Source organism: Narcine bancroftii, chromosome 3 (genome assembly GCF_036971445.1).
Source record: "Narcine bancroftii isolate sNarBan1 chromosome 3, sNarBan1.hap1, whole genome shotgun sequence".
Classification (NCBI taxonomy): Eukaryota; Metazoa; Chordata; class Chondrichthyes; order Torpediniformes; family Narcinidae; genus Narcine; species Narcine bancroftii.
Genome location: NC_091471.1, coordinates 197,668,219 through 197,684,889, shown reverse-complemented (window position 1 = coordinate 197,684,889; position 16,671 = coordinate 197,668,219). Strand labels below are relative to the sequence as shown.

The 16,671-nt window shown below is 41.6% G+C and overlaps 1 protein-coding gene across 5 annotated transcripts in view; it reads right to left on the bottom strand.

The window, feature by feature from the left end:
• Positions 1 to 11,701: 11,701 nt before the first annotated feature.
• The window catches only part of LOC138757997 (folliculin-interacting protein 2-like), a 133,106-nt gene continuing 128,136 nt past the window's right edge, over positions 11,702 to 16,671 (bottom strand). For all 5 annotated transcript variants that reach the window (XM_069926230.1, XM_069926233.1, XM_069926234.1 and 2 more), the window contains one exon: positions 11,702 to 16,136. In XM_069926230.1, the coding sequence (XP_069782331.1) occupies positions 16,058 to 16,136 (79 nt within the window). In that variant the 3' untranslated portion in view covers positions 11,702 to 16,057. The remainder of the gene's footprint in view (positions 16,137 to 16,671) is intronic.

Sequence of the window (16,671 nt, the reverse complement as noted above, 5' to 3'; positions counted from 1 at the left end):
AATATGGCGTACACTCTGAGCAAGCTAACGTACACAGCAGACACGTTGTCTAGAGCTGTTGACACAAACACCAAAATGGATGAAGATGTGAACGCCTTCGTGGACATGATCACAAGTGCACTGCCCATATCAGAAGCTAAAATGGAGCTCATAAAGTCAGAATCAAACAAAGACGAAACACTGAGATAACAGAAAAAAACAGTTTAGATGGATGGCCCAACATGAAGCAGTTCTGCTCACCTGATGTTTCAGAGTACTGGAATTGCAGAGTGAACTATCAGTGGTTAAAGACATCATCTACAAAGGAAGTAAAATCCCTATCCCAAAGAATTTGAGAAAAGAGGTGCCAAAAAGAATTCATGTAGGACATCTCGGAATCGAAAAAAGCGCAAGAGGTGATGTACAGGCCAAGAATCAACAATGACATAACAAATGAAGTGACAAACTGTACAATATGCCAGAAATATCAAGCAAGCAATCCTGCAGAACCACTAAAGCTACACCCAGGACCATACAGAACTTAACAGAAGGTAGACACTGACCTATTCAAATGTCAAGGGAAGGACTATCTTGTAGTTACAGACTGTTACTCTCTGTATCGAAAGGTGTGTGAACTGAACGCCACCACTGCAGATGCTGTAATAACAAGTATGAAAGTCATATTCTCTAGACATGATGTGGCAAGTGAGGTCTTCACAGACAATGGACCCTAGTTTTGCAATTTAAGGTTCCAACATTTTGCTAAAGGGTTGGACTTTGTACACACACGTCAAGCCCTCATTTTCCACAGTCCAATGGTCTGGAGGAAAAATCAGAAGACAATGAAAAGACTGATGAACAAGGCCGCTTGAGTGTGGAATGTCACCAGCACAACTCCTTATGGGACATAGGCTGATCAAACTTACCCATTCTGGAGAACCTCCTAAAAACAAAAGAAGGGGAGAGAGTGAGGAAGTTCAAAGAACAACAGAAAGAAAAACAAAAGTATTACTTTGTCAGAGGAACAAAAAAACCTACTGGAACTCTACACTGGTGACCAAGTAAGGCTAAAAGACAAAACAAACTTATGAACTCAGAAGGGAACTGACCTTGGTGAAGTCCAACCAAGATCATACACCATTCAGATTGACGAAGGTACTGTTCAGAGAAGAAATTGTTGAGATTTTCAAATGGGACCAGCCACAGTAGATGGAAAGACGGACACTGTTGAACAACCTGAATGCACATCTGAGAAGACATCGTCTGTGGCAATTACTCAGATTCAAGATCAATCAATAAGGAAATCATCAAGACACGCAAATCTTCCTAAGAGAGGTATTAAGCAAATTTAAAGGTTCCTGTTATAGAATGAAGTCGTGCTATCTTATTCACTCTTCAAGTTTTAGTGTTTGTACATGTGAACACACAAAACAAGTTTAAAAATGTTAACAATGTTGATATTAATGAAAATGTAAGTTCTTGGTGTTAAAGGTAAAATTGCAGAGTTAAACAAAGAAAACATGTTAGTTAAAAGTAAGCTACTTTTGTTCTTAGAGAGGGAAATGTAATGATAATGATCGTGGTTGCAATGCAACTCGCAATGCCTTACTGTTTGATGACACTTGGCTGCCAGCAGGGGCTGACACAGAGCAAGAGACACAGTATGCAGATCTGTAATAGAGACTTGCAGCCTCATGATTACGAACCTTTTCCTTCATCCATGTGTTGTCTGAGAACTCGCACATACGAATACAAGATGAAACAGCAATGTCCTGTGAAATCTTTCACCATATTCAACATTGGCTGCACCAAGATCAGTAGAGAAGTCCAAGTGCAAATGCAGAAAATTAATTTTCAATCACATTTTGCATTTCATGGTTTTGTCTGCTCGAAGCATGTTGTCAAACAGCTTAAAAAATGAAATGAAATCACAAAAATGGGTTATGGCCAAAAAACAGTACTTGAAAGAAAAATTTTGGTGATTTTTGTAATCAGCATTCGAAAATCCATAAAATATACCCAACGGTTTTCAGGTTGTAAAATCTTTGTGGTTTAGTGTAATTCTTATATGCAGATATCTCTCTGATAGTTGAGATGACATTTCCACGTGTAGAGTCAGACGTAAATCTCACAAAGAGAATCAGTCATTGCAAGGCACTGGTTGTGTTGCAGATATTGGCTACACCTTGTACCACCAATGTGATTTCCCGTCGGAGTCATGAGAGAGCAAGCAGGAATGCAAACTGGTCCAATTCTCACTCAGGTACAGTGGGGCTAATTGATGTTTCAAATGTAATCCAAGAGTCTTGAATAAGACTTCCTCGGCCATATTATTCAATACTCTAGCAAGAGGTACTACATTCATGGAAAGAGCTGATGGCTTAATGGAATTAATAATTTGGACTTTGCAACATTTAATGAATACAGATGGTTCAGGAAAGCAGTCAATACCAACTACAGTTGGCAAGAAACAAAATATCAAGGATTTATTATTTCTTCAAACATTACAGTGGAATTGGAGATTTAAAATAAAGTAGGTGTTTTGTGATGCACGGCTGCAGCAGTAAGCAGTAAGCAGACACAAAACTCGAGGAAGACTGTACAACAGGCTTTATTCAGTTAGAAGACTCTGCTCAGTGGTAGCTGTACTCGTGACTCCTGAGTGACTGGCTCGGGAGGAGCCGGCTCAGGATTATCTCGGGCGGTTGATTGACAGCCGGCCGGGTGGAGTTAGGTCTATTCAGGTCAGCTAATTGACAGCCGGCCAGGTGTGGTCTGTCCTCCGGTAATATTCCTGCAGGTACAGAGATCACCCCCTGCTGTAGGCTAGTGGTGTATCACCACATTCACCCCCTTTAAAATTGTCTTGGGATGGTGGGGGGGGGTGGGGGAGAAAGGTTTAGCAACCTTCTTAGGTACCATATGTATATTTACAGGTTTAGATGGTCCAGCAACCATCGGAGTCTCTGTGACCTTCGCAGGGTTGGTGTCTGGTCAAAGGTCAGCGAGGAAGTGCTGGGAGAGCTAAACGGGGTGGCTAGGGTAAGTGCCGGGGTGATTGGCGTGGTGCAACATGGTGGGATAGCTGGGACGGCCTGGATCAGCATGTGAGTGAGGCGTTGGAGGGTCGGGGGGGATAGGTTGTCCCCCACGGCATGAGTGTGCAATGAGTGTTCGAGATTTGGAAGACGCATCGGGCCGATGTGGTCCTGGGCTGGTGGGGGCTGCTGTATCAAAGTGGGTGCTCCCGCTGAGGCCAGATACCTGGTTGAGATGGTGTCCTCCCGGCCATTGGAGTACCTGACATAGGCGTAGTTGTGGTTGGTGTGTAGGAGGAACACCTGCTTGACCAGGGGATCAGCCTTGTGGGCCTTTGTGTGTTTACACAGGAACACCGGTCCCGGAGACATGAGCCATGCTGGGAGGGAGATTCCAGTTGCTGATTTTCTGGGGAATGAAAACAGGTGTTCGTGGGGGGTCTTGTTGGTAGCCATGCACAGGAGCAATCTGGTGGCATGGAGCTCCTTGGGGAGGGTGTCCTGCCAGTAGTCCACGGACCAGCCTTTTGACTTCAGGGCCAGGAGAACTATCTTCCAGATCACCGTTTTCGTGCTTCCCCTGCCCATTGTCCCTTGGGTCATGTGACTAGTTGCAATTACCCTTGCTGTCAGGTACTGGTGCAGCTCCTCACTCATGAAGCTGGACCCTCAGTCGCTGTGGATGAACATGGGGTAGCTGAACAGAGTGAAGATCTGTGTCAGTGCCCTGATGACGGTGGCTGTGGAAGTATCTAGGCACAGGATGGCGAATGGAAAACATGAGTACTCGTCTATCATAGCGAAGAAGTAGACATTCCAGTTCGCGGAAAGCAGGGGGCCCTGAAGTCAATACTGAGGCATTCAAAGGGCTGGGTGGCCTTCACGATGTGGGCCTGGGGTGGGCAGAAGAAGCGGGGCTTGCATTCCATGCAGACCTGGCATGCCTCAGTCATAGTTTTGACTTCCTGAACAGTGTACGGAAGGTTCTGGGACTTGATGAAATGATAGAGGGGTGTGATGCCCAGGTGGCAGAGGAATTCACAGAGTGCCTGCAGCTGGTCGGCCTGGGCCAATGCGGAGGTCCAGGATAGGGTATTGGGGGAGTCACTGAACTTCCCCAGTCGGTACTGGATATTGTAGCTGAACGTTGCCAGCTAGACTCTCCAGTGCAAGATCCTGTCATTTTTAATTTTGCTTTTGTGGGTGGTGCTGAACATGAACTCCACTGCAAGCTGGTTGGTGAGGAGGGTAAATCTCCTGCCTGCCATGTAGCTTCCACAATCGCATGAGCCTCCTTTTCAATGGTGGAGTGCCTGAGCTCGGAACCATGGAGAGTTCTTGAGAAGAGGGTGTCAGGATGCTCCTCCTGGTTGAGGGTGGTGGCAAGGGCCACATCAGAGGCATCGCTCTCCACCTGGAATGGGGAGTCCTCATCTACTGCATGCATCATGGTATCTACGATGTCCTGCCTGATGTGGGTAAAGTCTGACTGCACCTCGGGTGGGAGGGGAAAGGTGGTGGCTTTGGCTAATGGGCGGATTTTGTCCAAAAAGCGGGGAACCCATTGGGAAAAGTAAGAAAAGAGGAAGAGGCACCTGTGGAGGGCCTTGAGCGTGTTGGGAGGGGTAGCTCCATCAATGGGTGCATGTGCACTGGATCGGGCTGATGACACCATGTGCCACAATATACCCCAGGATGGCGAGGTGGGTGGTACTGAACACACACTTCTCCTTGTTATAAGTGAGGTTCAGCTCTTTGACTGTCTGGAGAAAACTCTCCAGGTTGGTATCATGGTCCTGCTGGTCGTGGCCACAGATGGTGACATTTTCCAGATATGGGAAGGTCACTCTCAGCTTGTGTCCATTTCATGCTGGAAGACAGTGACCCCAAACGGAACTCGGCAGAACTGGTAGTGACGCCCGTCTGCCTCGAAGGTGGTGTAGGGCTTGTCCTGCACGTGGATCGGGGGCTGATGATTGGCCGACTTCAGGTCGATCGTGAAAAAGACCCTGTAGCGGACTATCTTGTTGACCATGTCAACTATGTTGGTTAAGGGGTAGGCATCCAGCTGGATGTACTGATTAATGGGCTGACTGTAGTCTATGACCACTCTCAGTTTGTTGCCCCCTTTGACCACCAGGATTTGGGCTCTCCATGGGCTGGTGCTGGGTTCTATGACGCCGTCTGCCAGGAGCCACTTTACCTCCGCTTTAATGAATTCCCTATCCGGTGCACAATAGTGCCTGTTTCTGGCCACTATCAGTTTGCAGTCTGGCGTGAGTCAGGAGAAGAGGGCAGGAGGGGTGATGCGCAGTGTGGAAAGGCCACAGGTGGGCTGGGGGTGGTCAGATGGCATGCTGTGAAATGTGAGTGGGGGTAGGGGCCTTGCGGAAGTGAGGGTGATGCTTTGTAGGTGGCACTGGAAATCTAAGCCTAGGAGGACCTGGGGACAGAATTTGGGCATGACCAGGAGCCTGAACCCATTTATGTCTCCCCCTCCCCCTCTCACAGTCAGATCAACAGAGCAGTGCCCGAGGGTCTTTATAGAGCTGTCCTGGGTAGCAAAAGCAAAGCTCATTATATAAATTTTAAGTCTCAAAGTTCAGGCCACGTTCAGGTGTGTGAAGCTCTCGGTGCTACCACTTGTCAAATAGGTATTTTGTTACCTGACCATTAATAGCGACATCCATCATGGAGCACCCAAGGCTGTGTGGGATGTCTCTATTTAGTGCAGTGGCCGCTAAGACCATCTTGGGGTCCGAGTCGCTGCTCCCCAATGGTTGAGGTGAGTGGTGCCCGGTGGCATCCTTTGCAGGCGTGGGGTGCATTGATGGAGGTGAGTGGTGGTCGACAACATCTACAGGCTTGGTGTGCATCGGGAGGGTGGTTTGCTTGGCACCCGTGTGGACCACTTTGTCATCGTCACCCTGTTCTGGATAGGAGGTAGGGTTATATGCTGGATTGGCCCGAAAGGCCCAAGATGGCGGCGGTGCTCTGCCAACGCAAGATGGTGGCACCTGAGGGTGCACGAGGTGGCAGCATGGCTGGCTCTACCCGTCGGTTGTGCTACCTGCTCAGGGGGAGGTGACGTCATCATGCTCTGCTTCAGAGGAAGTGATGTCATCAGTGGTGGCAGAGGTGATGTCTTCGCTGGCCTTGGCTGGCGAGGTTTTGGGTAGGGTGGCGCTCATGGTGAGCATGTGGCAGTAATACCCATTGGAGCTGGAAGTGGGGCTGGCGAGGACTGAAATCACTTGGTGAGTAATGGCGGCGCCCGGCCCTCGCACATGGCGGCATCTGGGGGGGGGGGGGTAGTAAGGCGATCATGGAGGGCTGCTGAGCTGCCGGTGGGCCTTGAGAGGCATACTTTTGTGTAAAGGCCTTTCTTGCCGCATCACGAACAGAACTGGTTTCTCGCTAGCTAGTTTTGGCATACTCATCGATCTGACCCACACTGGGACCCACAGTACTTAAATGGGCATGGGGTGCCTGAGGCAGTGAAGCGTTCATCTACCAGTGGTCCTAGAATGGGATTGCATCGCCAGACCATTTCCCCTCCCTCCCCCATTCACCTGTTACATTTGCACTTCCACCTCCTCTTCACCACTTCTCAGATTTATTGTCAGAGTACATACCTTGAGATTTCTTTTTCTGTGGAAAAGGCAGAATTACCACTTATTGGTAGTGAAAAATAACTGTGTACAGCATATACATGTAAACAAAGAACTGTAAACAGATAACAAATGCAAACAAACTGTGTGCAATACAGAGAGAATTTTTAAAAAACCCAGTAACATACACGAGTCCTTAAACGAGTTCCTGATTGAGTTTGTGGTTGAGGAGTCTGATGCTGTTCCTGAACCTGAAGGTGTGAGTCTTGTAGCAGTTGTACCTCTTTCCTGATGGCAGCAGCGAGAACAGAGCATTTGCTGGGTGGGGTGGATCCTTGATTGCTGCTGCCCTCTGAAGGCAGTGTTCCCTGTAGGTGCTCTTGATAGTGGGGAGGGTTTTGCCTGTGATGTCCTCAACTTTTGCTGGGCTTTACACTCATGGGTATTGGTGTTCCCATACCAGACTGAATGCAGCCAGTCAGCACTTTCCACCATTTCTCTGTAGAAATTTGCCAGGTTATCTGGTGTAATATCAAACCTCTGCAAACTCTAGAGGAAGCAGAGGCGCTGTTGTGCTTTCTTCGTGATGCCATTGATGTGTTGGGTTCAGGAAAAATCCTCCAAGATAAAGACTCCCATGAAATATTTCTCACCCTCTCTACCTCTGATCACCCCAATGATCACTGGATTGTATACCTCTGGATTTCTCTTCCTGAAATCAACAATCAGCTCCTTAGTTTTGGTGACATTGAGTGCAAGTTTGTTGGTGCACCATTCAGCCAAGTGTTCAATCTCCATCCTGTATGCTGGCTCATCACCTTTATTTAAACAACTCACTACCGTGATATTGTCGGCAAATTAGTAGAGGGTATTATTGTCAAACTGAGCCACAGAGACGTAGGTGTAAAGTGAGTAGAGCAGGGGGCTAAGAACACAGCCCTGTGGTGCTGCAGTATTGATGGAGATTGTGGAGAAGTTCTTTCCAATCTTCATTGATTGTGGTCTGGGGGTGAGGAAATCTATGATCCAATTACACAGTGGTCTTGGAGTTTTGAGGTGATGATGGTGTTAAATGCTGAACTGTAGTCGATAAAGAGCATCCTGATGTATACATCTTTGCTGTCCAGGTGTTCCAGGGCTTTGTGTAGGGCCAGTGAGATGGCATCTACCGTAGTTGTTCCGATAGGCGAACTGAAATGGATCCATGTCACTGCTCAGACAGGAGCTGATCTGCTTCATCAACTACCTTTCAAAACACTTCATCACTGTTTTTTTTTTTTTTTTTTTTTTTTTTTTTTTTTTTTTTTTTTTCACACCATAAATCACAATAGCCATGATATACACTTTTTCTTTTCCACACATTTACAGTGACTTTTTCTCCCTCCCCCCTCCCTCCTCCCAAGCCACCACCCCATCCCTCCCCCCTCTCATCCATTTTAGTTATACAATCTAGGTTGCATTAATTCAGTTAGACAATGTTGTCATTCAACAAAAATACACCAGAAATTCTACTGAGTCCATTTTTTTCTTCTCTTCTCCTTCCATCAACTTAGGTAATGTTTGTTCCCGGTAGGTTTTCGCTATTGTATTTAATGTAAGGCTCCCATACTTGTTCGAATATTTCGATATTATTTCTTAAACTATATGTTATTTTTTCTAATGGAATACATTTATTCATTTCTATATACCATTGTTGTATTTTCAAATTATCTTCCAATTTCCAGGTTGACATAATACATTTTTTTGCTACAGCTAGGGCTATCTTAACAAATCTTTTTTGTGCATCCTCCAAGTCAATTCCAAATTCTTTATTTTTTATGTTACTTAGGAGAAAGATCTCTGGATTCTTTGGTATATTGTTTTCTGTTATTTTATTTAATATCTGATTGAGATCATCCCAAAATTTTTCTACTCTCTCACATGTCCAGATTGCATGAATTGTTGTTCCCCTTTCTTTTTTACATCGAAAACATCTATCAGATACTGTTGGGTCCCATTTATTTAACTTTTGCGGTGTGATGTATAGTCTGTGTAACCAATTATATTGTATCATACGCAGCCTCGTATTTATTGTATTTCTCATCGTTCCAGAGCATAACTTCTCCCATGTTTCCTTTTTTATCTTTATATTTAAATCTTGTTCCCATTTTTGTTTAGTTTTACCATTTGTTTCCTCATTTTCCTTTTCTTGCAGTTTAATATACATATTTTTTATAAATCTTTTGATTAACATTGTATCTGTAATCACATATTCAAGGTTACTTCCCTCTGGTAAACTCAAGTTGCTTCCTAATTTATCTTTCAAGTAGGATCTCAGTTGGTAATATGCCAGCGCTGTATCTCCCGTTATATTGTACTTATCTCTCATTTGTTCAAAGGATAAGAATCTACTTCCTGAAAAACAATTTTCTATTCTTTTAATCCCTTTTTTTTCCCATTTTCTAAAGGCAAGGTTGTCTATTGTAAAAGGGAGTAGCTTATTTTGCGTCAATATTAGTTTTGGTATTTGGTAATTTATTTTATTTCTTTCTACATGTATCTTCTTCCATATATTGAGGAGATGGTGTAATACTGGAGAAGTTCTATGTTGTACCAATTTTTCGTCCCATTTATATAATATGTGTTCAGGTATCTTTTCCCCTATTTTATCTAATTCTAGTCTCGTCCAGTCTGGTTTTTCCCTTGTTTGATAAAAATCTGATAGGTACCTTAATTGTGCGGCTCTATAATAATTTTTGAAGTTTGGCAATTGTAAGCCTCCTTGTTTATACCATTCTGTTAATTTGTCTAGTGCTATCCTCGGTTTCCCCCCTCTCCATAAAAATCTCCTTATTATTTTCTTTAACTCTTTGAAGAATTTTTCTGTCAGTTGTATTGGCAATGCCACACTTCATCACTGTTGATGTAAGTGCTACTGATTGATGGTCATTTAAGCAAGTTACTACACTCTTCTTGGGCACCGGTATGATTGATGCCTGTTTGAAACAGGTGGGTACCATGCCCTGCTGGAGTGAGATATTGAAGATATCCCTGAATACATTGGTAAGTTAGTCAGGACATATTTTTAATACTCGACCAGGTACTCTGTCCGGCTGGATGCTTTCCTCAGATTTACTCTGATGAAGGCAGCACGACTTTGATCTTCTATTCAGGGACTAAATAATTCTTCCATGGGAAGCAACACTTGAATAGTGAATCTGTACATTGGGGAAAATTGATGCAGATTGTGGAAGGAGATTATAATTGAGCACGTTTGCTGTTTCCTGAAACAGCAAGCACCCCCCAGTGGCCAACCACTTAAATTTCACCCCATTCAATAACTGACATCTGTACTGCAAGGGCAAGGACCACCATCTTATATTCCCACTTGGCAGTCTCCAACTCTCAGTCCCCTCCCTCAGTCTCTTTTCCTCATCCCTTTGCCAGCAACCCATCCCTTCCTTCCCTTATCAGAGAGCCATCTCACTCCCTTCCCCCCCCCCCCGCCATCACCTCAGCCCTTTCCTCCTTCAACCTGTATCCTCCTGCAAGCCTGTGCTCCTCTCCCTTCCCTCCCCCACTCCCTATTTTGGGCAACTGCCTGATTTTCTACACTTCTGATGAAGGGTTCAGGTTTGAAATTCTGAAGGCATTTTGCTTACAATGGATGCTGCGTGATTTGCTGAATTTCTCCAGCATGTTTTTATACTCCACACAATCCCAGCATATGCAGATTCCTGTTTTTCTTGCAAACTGCTCCATTGTTTTCAGATTTATCGTCAGAGTACATGCGTGACATCACATACAACCCTGAGATTCTTTTTTTCCCCCCTGTGGGAACAGAATTACCACTAATTGGTAGTGCATAAAAAGTGTACAGTGTAAACATGTAAAAACTATAGACAGATAACAAATGTAAACTGACTGTGCAATACAGAGAAAACAAAAGAAAAATCAATAAAGTGCACAAGAGTCCGAGTTTGTTGTTGCTATACCTCTTTCCTAATGGGAGCAGCGAGAACAGTGTGTGCTGGATGGTGAGGGTCTTTAATGATTGCTGCTGCCCTCTGAAGGCAGCGTTCCTTGTAGATGCACTCAATAGTGGGGAGAGATTTGTCTGTGATGTCCTGGGCTGTATCCACCACATTTTGGAGGGCTTTATGCTCAGGGTTATTGCTGTTCCCACACCAGACCATGATGCAGCCAGTCAGCATACTTTCCACCACACCTCTAGAAATTTGCCAGGGGTTGAGGTGTCATATCAAACATTTGGAAACTCCTGAGGAAGTTTAGTTGCTGTCGTGCTTTCTAAACAATGCCTATGGTGTGTTGGATCAAGGAAAGATCTTCTGAGATAGTGACTCCCAAGAACCTAAATTTGCTCACCCTCTCCTCCTCTGATCCTCACAGTGTGGCCTCCTCCACATTGTTGACACCAAGTATCAACCAGCCAACTGTTTTGCAGTCATCTTGAGCTTCCAGTCGCAAGTCATTTCACCATCCGCCAAAAAGGCCAAACATAAATTAGAACTACATCTCATATCCGCTTGATTCCCCTGCAGCCCAATGGCATGTACAATGAACTTTCCAATTTCCAACCCAACCTCTGATATTATCCTACACCCCTTCTCCACCTGCTTATCTTCTCCCTTTATTCACATCTCCCTTCTTTCCCACACCATCCCCCAGCTGCCCATATCCCTCCCTATCTAGTTGTACCAATCAACTACTCACTCTATAGAGTTATATACAAACAAACTTTCCTCTTCCATCTGAGTCCTGATGCAGAGCCTCAACCCAAACCACCAACTTACACCCTTGGCCTCCACAGCTGCCGTCTACCCACTGAATTCTTCAGCATTGTTTTGTAGCTTGTTGGATTTTTGGGAGACACAAGCAATCAGAGTTAACCAAAAGATTACATTTACATCGCATACTATGGGTGAAAAACAAGTTAGTGGGGAGACCTAGTGTACATAGGCAACCTGGTGTGGTGCTGATGTGGAAGAGCATGTCTGAAAAAAGATATGTTGTGAGATGAATGAGCCAGAAGTGTATGCAACTCAGAAAGCATGTGCTAAAATTGGTTAAAAATACACGTTCATAATCCAATGCTTTATTGCACATAAAAATATTGAAAATGATTCAATGACATTTGCATGAAAATGTCTACATATACTTCTGACATACTATTCAACCCTTCAATATGGAACTGAATACATGAGGACAAGGTGATATATAGTAAAAGTCTCAAACACATGTTGCATTTTACTCTAAAACCTCTAATTCTGTGAAATGACTTTAAAATCACTTAAAGCAATGAAGATTTTAGAATGGCTTGCCTCAAATATCCTTCTTAGTTCTGTGGATACTATAAACAATGCAAAGGGATTTAAGCAAGCTTTAAAATCATCTGATACTTCAGTTTGAAAATACCAATATACTGAAGTAAAAAGATCAACATCAGGTTGTACAAGATGTTTTGCAATGGTTGTTTCACATGTCATGTAGCTTCCAGAATAAAATGCAACTAGCTGGGATACATAGGATTCCAAGAGTTTGAAGGATGTTAAATTATTTAAATAGCAACACTGATATGGACAATAATGACAAATTTAGAATACCTCTGTCAGCCACTTGGTACTAAAATGCCACATTCACAAACTATTACTTTCCATGCAAACCAGTGTTTTTAAAATCTATTCAATACACATTTTAAGATATCACAATCAAAAAGCTACTCCAAAATTTATGCCTTGCATAATTAAAACATTCTCATCATGCCAAATATCATTTTAGGAATTTGTTTTTGTTGCAAAAGTTTTTTTTTTAAAAAAAGCATAGACACATTTGAAAAGGTAAGACATAAAAGGCAAACAAAAAGGAAGGTTTGATTCCTGTCAGTAAACTGAGGTAGTTTTAACAAGTAGCATTTCTCAGAAATTTTCAGCAAGTTTAAATTCCCACTTAAAATAGAAATGTACTTCAATGTTTCCTTTTAAAAAAATATTTTTATGAATATCTTTAGGCTTCTCAATTTCTTCTATTTGAAAACTGATGCATTGAGATTAAGCGTTGTCATTTAGTGCACAAAAGCCAGTTAAACGTGCCAAATACCAGCAATTATACAAGAACTTAGCAATGTACAAAATGTAACTGCAGCATTTGTTTCACTTGAAGGATACAAAATAGTGGTAAATGTAAGATGTACACATAAATAAGCACAGCCACATCCTTCCTGGAATTGACAACAATCTAAGTAGGAAACAATGAAAGTTTCTGCAAATGCAGTTTTTACTAATACAAATGAAAGGAGGGGAAATATCTGACATCTTCTCTTCGCATTTACTTGCAGAAAGAGACTGAATGAACAAGAGTAGCACACTCTGCACAATCAAGGAACAATCATGGCATTCAGACATGTGTGCAATCATTAAGCATGCACATTTACTTATAACTTTTACATTTCTACTGGGAAAATGTTACCAGCAACTGAAAACTAAACTTTCCGGTACAATACATCAGGATACTTCAATGCTTGTTATAAGTTGCTACTCTTCTTCAATGAACCAGAATTAATGTATGCAATATATTGGTTAAATTGATGAATCAATACAAAAGGGAATTATAATATTTAAATATAATTTTTTTAACTATCATTTATCCTTACAATATTTAAATTTGTTTGATTTACTGAAAACATTCAAGTTCAAAAATCACATTGAAGGAACAGCAATATAAACAATGCCAGAAAAAAATATTTTAGTAGCGGACTCAGCGTATTATAAATGGCTTTGACATTTTCCAATTAAATTCTAATGCTTCTATGGAATCTCCTGCAGTAGGTTTGTACATCAAATCTCAATAAGTGGTACCTTAAGAATAGTGTCACCTGCAGCTCAAGTCAGTAGCTAGAGCTAATTGTACAAAAGTAATGGCACATCAGGGAATTTTATTGTTCTCCAAGGACTTTCTCACTTTCCCGGTTCTGATGCAGGTCTGCCACATAAAAGGTAAACTGTTTCTTTCTGTAGATGTTGCTTGAGCTGCCTAGTGTTTCCTGCATTTGCTACTTTATTTTGCATTTATTTTCAAATGGCTCATACTGTGGGGAACTCAGCCATGATATTCCATATTGTTTCACCACAAAAAAAAATACTTGTGCAAAACTGAGAAAAAAAAACTAATTTTATTCAAAGATGCTTTAATACTTAAAACAGCTTTGAGAGCTGTCTTTAGAAAAGGGATGGGACATTTTAAAATCTATGTTAGGAAAGAGAATAAACTGTGTTAGCATTCAAAACAGTATATATTGGGGTATTAAAGAGATACAGTGACAAGATTTAGATGCATGACTCAATCAAAATAAAATCCTTTTTGCCTCAGGAATCAAATTGTATGGTTACTGCAGCCAAATCCCAATACTGCTCTTTGAGTCAACCGGCTGAAACTTCATCCAGGCTTTGTCCATGTTGTAACTCGTCTATTTTGGGATGACCTAGCTCTTCGTGCATTTCACCTTCCATTGCAGCTACAGTAGGTTTTCAAAATAGCATAAAGGGCCTGTTGTGCAAGTAAAAAATGGCAACCATGGAGCATGATTTAAACATAAGCTGAATGGCATACTGTGCTGATGGAGACAAGTAATGTAACAAACAAGTGATGTAAAAATCCAGATGGATACAAGATTGCAAGTTTCTGTCTTTAGATCTGCATCAATCCTTTTGACAGCCTACAAGTACCTGTGACAAGAAAATAAGTGTTGTTTTGCTCTGAAACAGTAGTGTGTATACTCAAATTTCATGCTTTTAAAAAAATCCACCATTATAAAGTTTAAGGGCAATCCCATTTACATTTTATCAGGCAATCTAAGAATATTGTGTAGAACTAAAACATGACGCGTTTCCAAGGGTTTGCCAAAAAAATCTCCAGTTTTTCATAATATTATGCTGAATGAAACTATAAAATACCAAATCAGTTTTTAAAAAAAAAACTCAAAGGTAGGTGAACAGTAAAATAAAGCACCAAAATTTTGGTTTCAAATTTTGATTGAATTATTCCCCTAATTTCTATTTTGTTAGACATAATCTGTTAAAACTGGAAATATGACAAATGTTTACATAGGAATATTGCCCACAGCCAGGATAGAATGATAAATGTTCATTTGATACTTTGCTTTTTCACAAAGTACAAAGGAGGTGACTTTTCTTTCAACATTTGTACATTGGTTAAGAGAGAGCAAAGGCTGCAATCTGAAAACAAAAAAGCAAACTTTGAGGTTTGCCTGCAGTGTCTCAACCCAAGACATCAACTATTTGTTTGCCTCCAGAGCTCCTCCAAGTTTCTTTAAAAAACAATATATTCTGTCTCACCAGTAATTATTAATAAAATTTTTAAAATGAGTGTGTTCATCTGAAAAGTCCTCTAAATATTATTTCACGAATTTAACGTACCAGTGAGTTGAGTAACCTGATTTACAGAGAACACTGATGGCTTAGATATACCCAGCTGTTTCATGTAATGCAAGTTACATCATTGGGTAGATTTTTGATTAATAGAAGCATCCATGAAATTCTCACTAGCCAAGTCCACACTGATGCACACATCACAATATAATTCTTCCCTCCCCCATCCAAATTAGGCTATTCTTGTCATTCAACATCAGACTTATTTACTGCAGCCAGTTTGGACTCCGAATACATCTGACAATTAATTTCATTAGGGCAAAGGCTGAGTGATTTTTGTTTGCACAAAGCTGATCTCAAAACTAATCCCAACTTTTTACATGCTGCTCATGACAAGACTATTAACTCACAAACTTCAAAACAACATTTAAAGATAATCCTCAAAAGTTTAAAAGAGCATTTGTCCCTATAAATAAAAGTACAAACTCAACAAAAACTTGACAAACTATTTGCAGAAAGTAAACGGACAAATGGTCGAGCTCTACTTTTTTGCGTTTTTTTTTCTTTTGGAGAACAAGTATTCTAGCAATTCAGAAATGAAGAATCAATAGATGCAATTGGAGATACCTCTGAACAGGAATGCTGTGTAATATTCAGTTCTGCACCAAATTAAGGCAACTGCTGAAATTATTCAAGAATGAAAAACACAATAGAGGCAAGCATTCAAAACAACATGACAGCCTGGCCATTTTTTTTTTTGAAAGATCTGTCTTGTTTCAAATACATGTATTAATATAAAATCTTTTAGATTTGACTAAGCGATAGTTATTAAATTTCCTCGCAGATAGACACAAGTATTTGCAAAAGAAAAATGTCTGAAAAGCGATGGAATATTGGCACTGTTTATTCAATGCATTCTTCAGCACCAATCTGATCATCATTCTGGTGAAGCGTAAATAACAAAGTTTTCCAACTTGATGCAACTCGATGCTCAAAATTTGATTTATTTTTGTCCTTTGTGGACAACTGCAGTTGAGGCTTTAGCTTATAAGAGGATCTGGGCAACATATGGAGAATGAGTACTTGCTACAGCAGCCAACAGAGCCAAGTCATTCGATTCAATTCTGTCAAAGAAAAGTGAAATTGCTAAGTTGTTGTAAACAGCATTCAGTACAGAAGAAATTTCAATCAAATCCCCAGAAGTGCACCATAGTGAAGGAAGTTTGGAAACCAACTACATTAAAATCCCTGTTATCCAGATTCAGGCAACCAGCACCCCAATTCACTGGCAAAAAAAAAAATTGAGGAAATAATTAAAAAAAAATTGAAATAAGTTTAAAATTGTAAATGTCCTCTGAATCAACAGACAAACCCTTGACGAAGATGGGAACAAACATTCAGTCACTGGAGCGCCCCGGTTGTGCCCCGCCACAGCAGCTGTTTGAAGAAAGTTTCAATAAAGTTGTGTTCGAATAAAATTGCGGTACCCACGATGAAGACCCAACCGATGCTGCTGGGGTGACTCTTCCAAAGTGTCTCCCTGTCCCCGCCTAGTAAGAGTTTTTAGCTTTATTAGCATTAAGTACATGAGTAGGGCTTTATCTGTCAAAATTATGATGGCGGTATGGTTAGCACAACGCTGTTACAGTGCAAGCGACT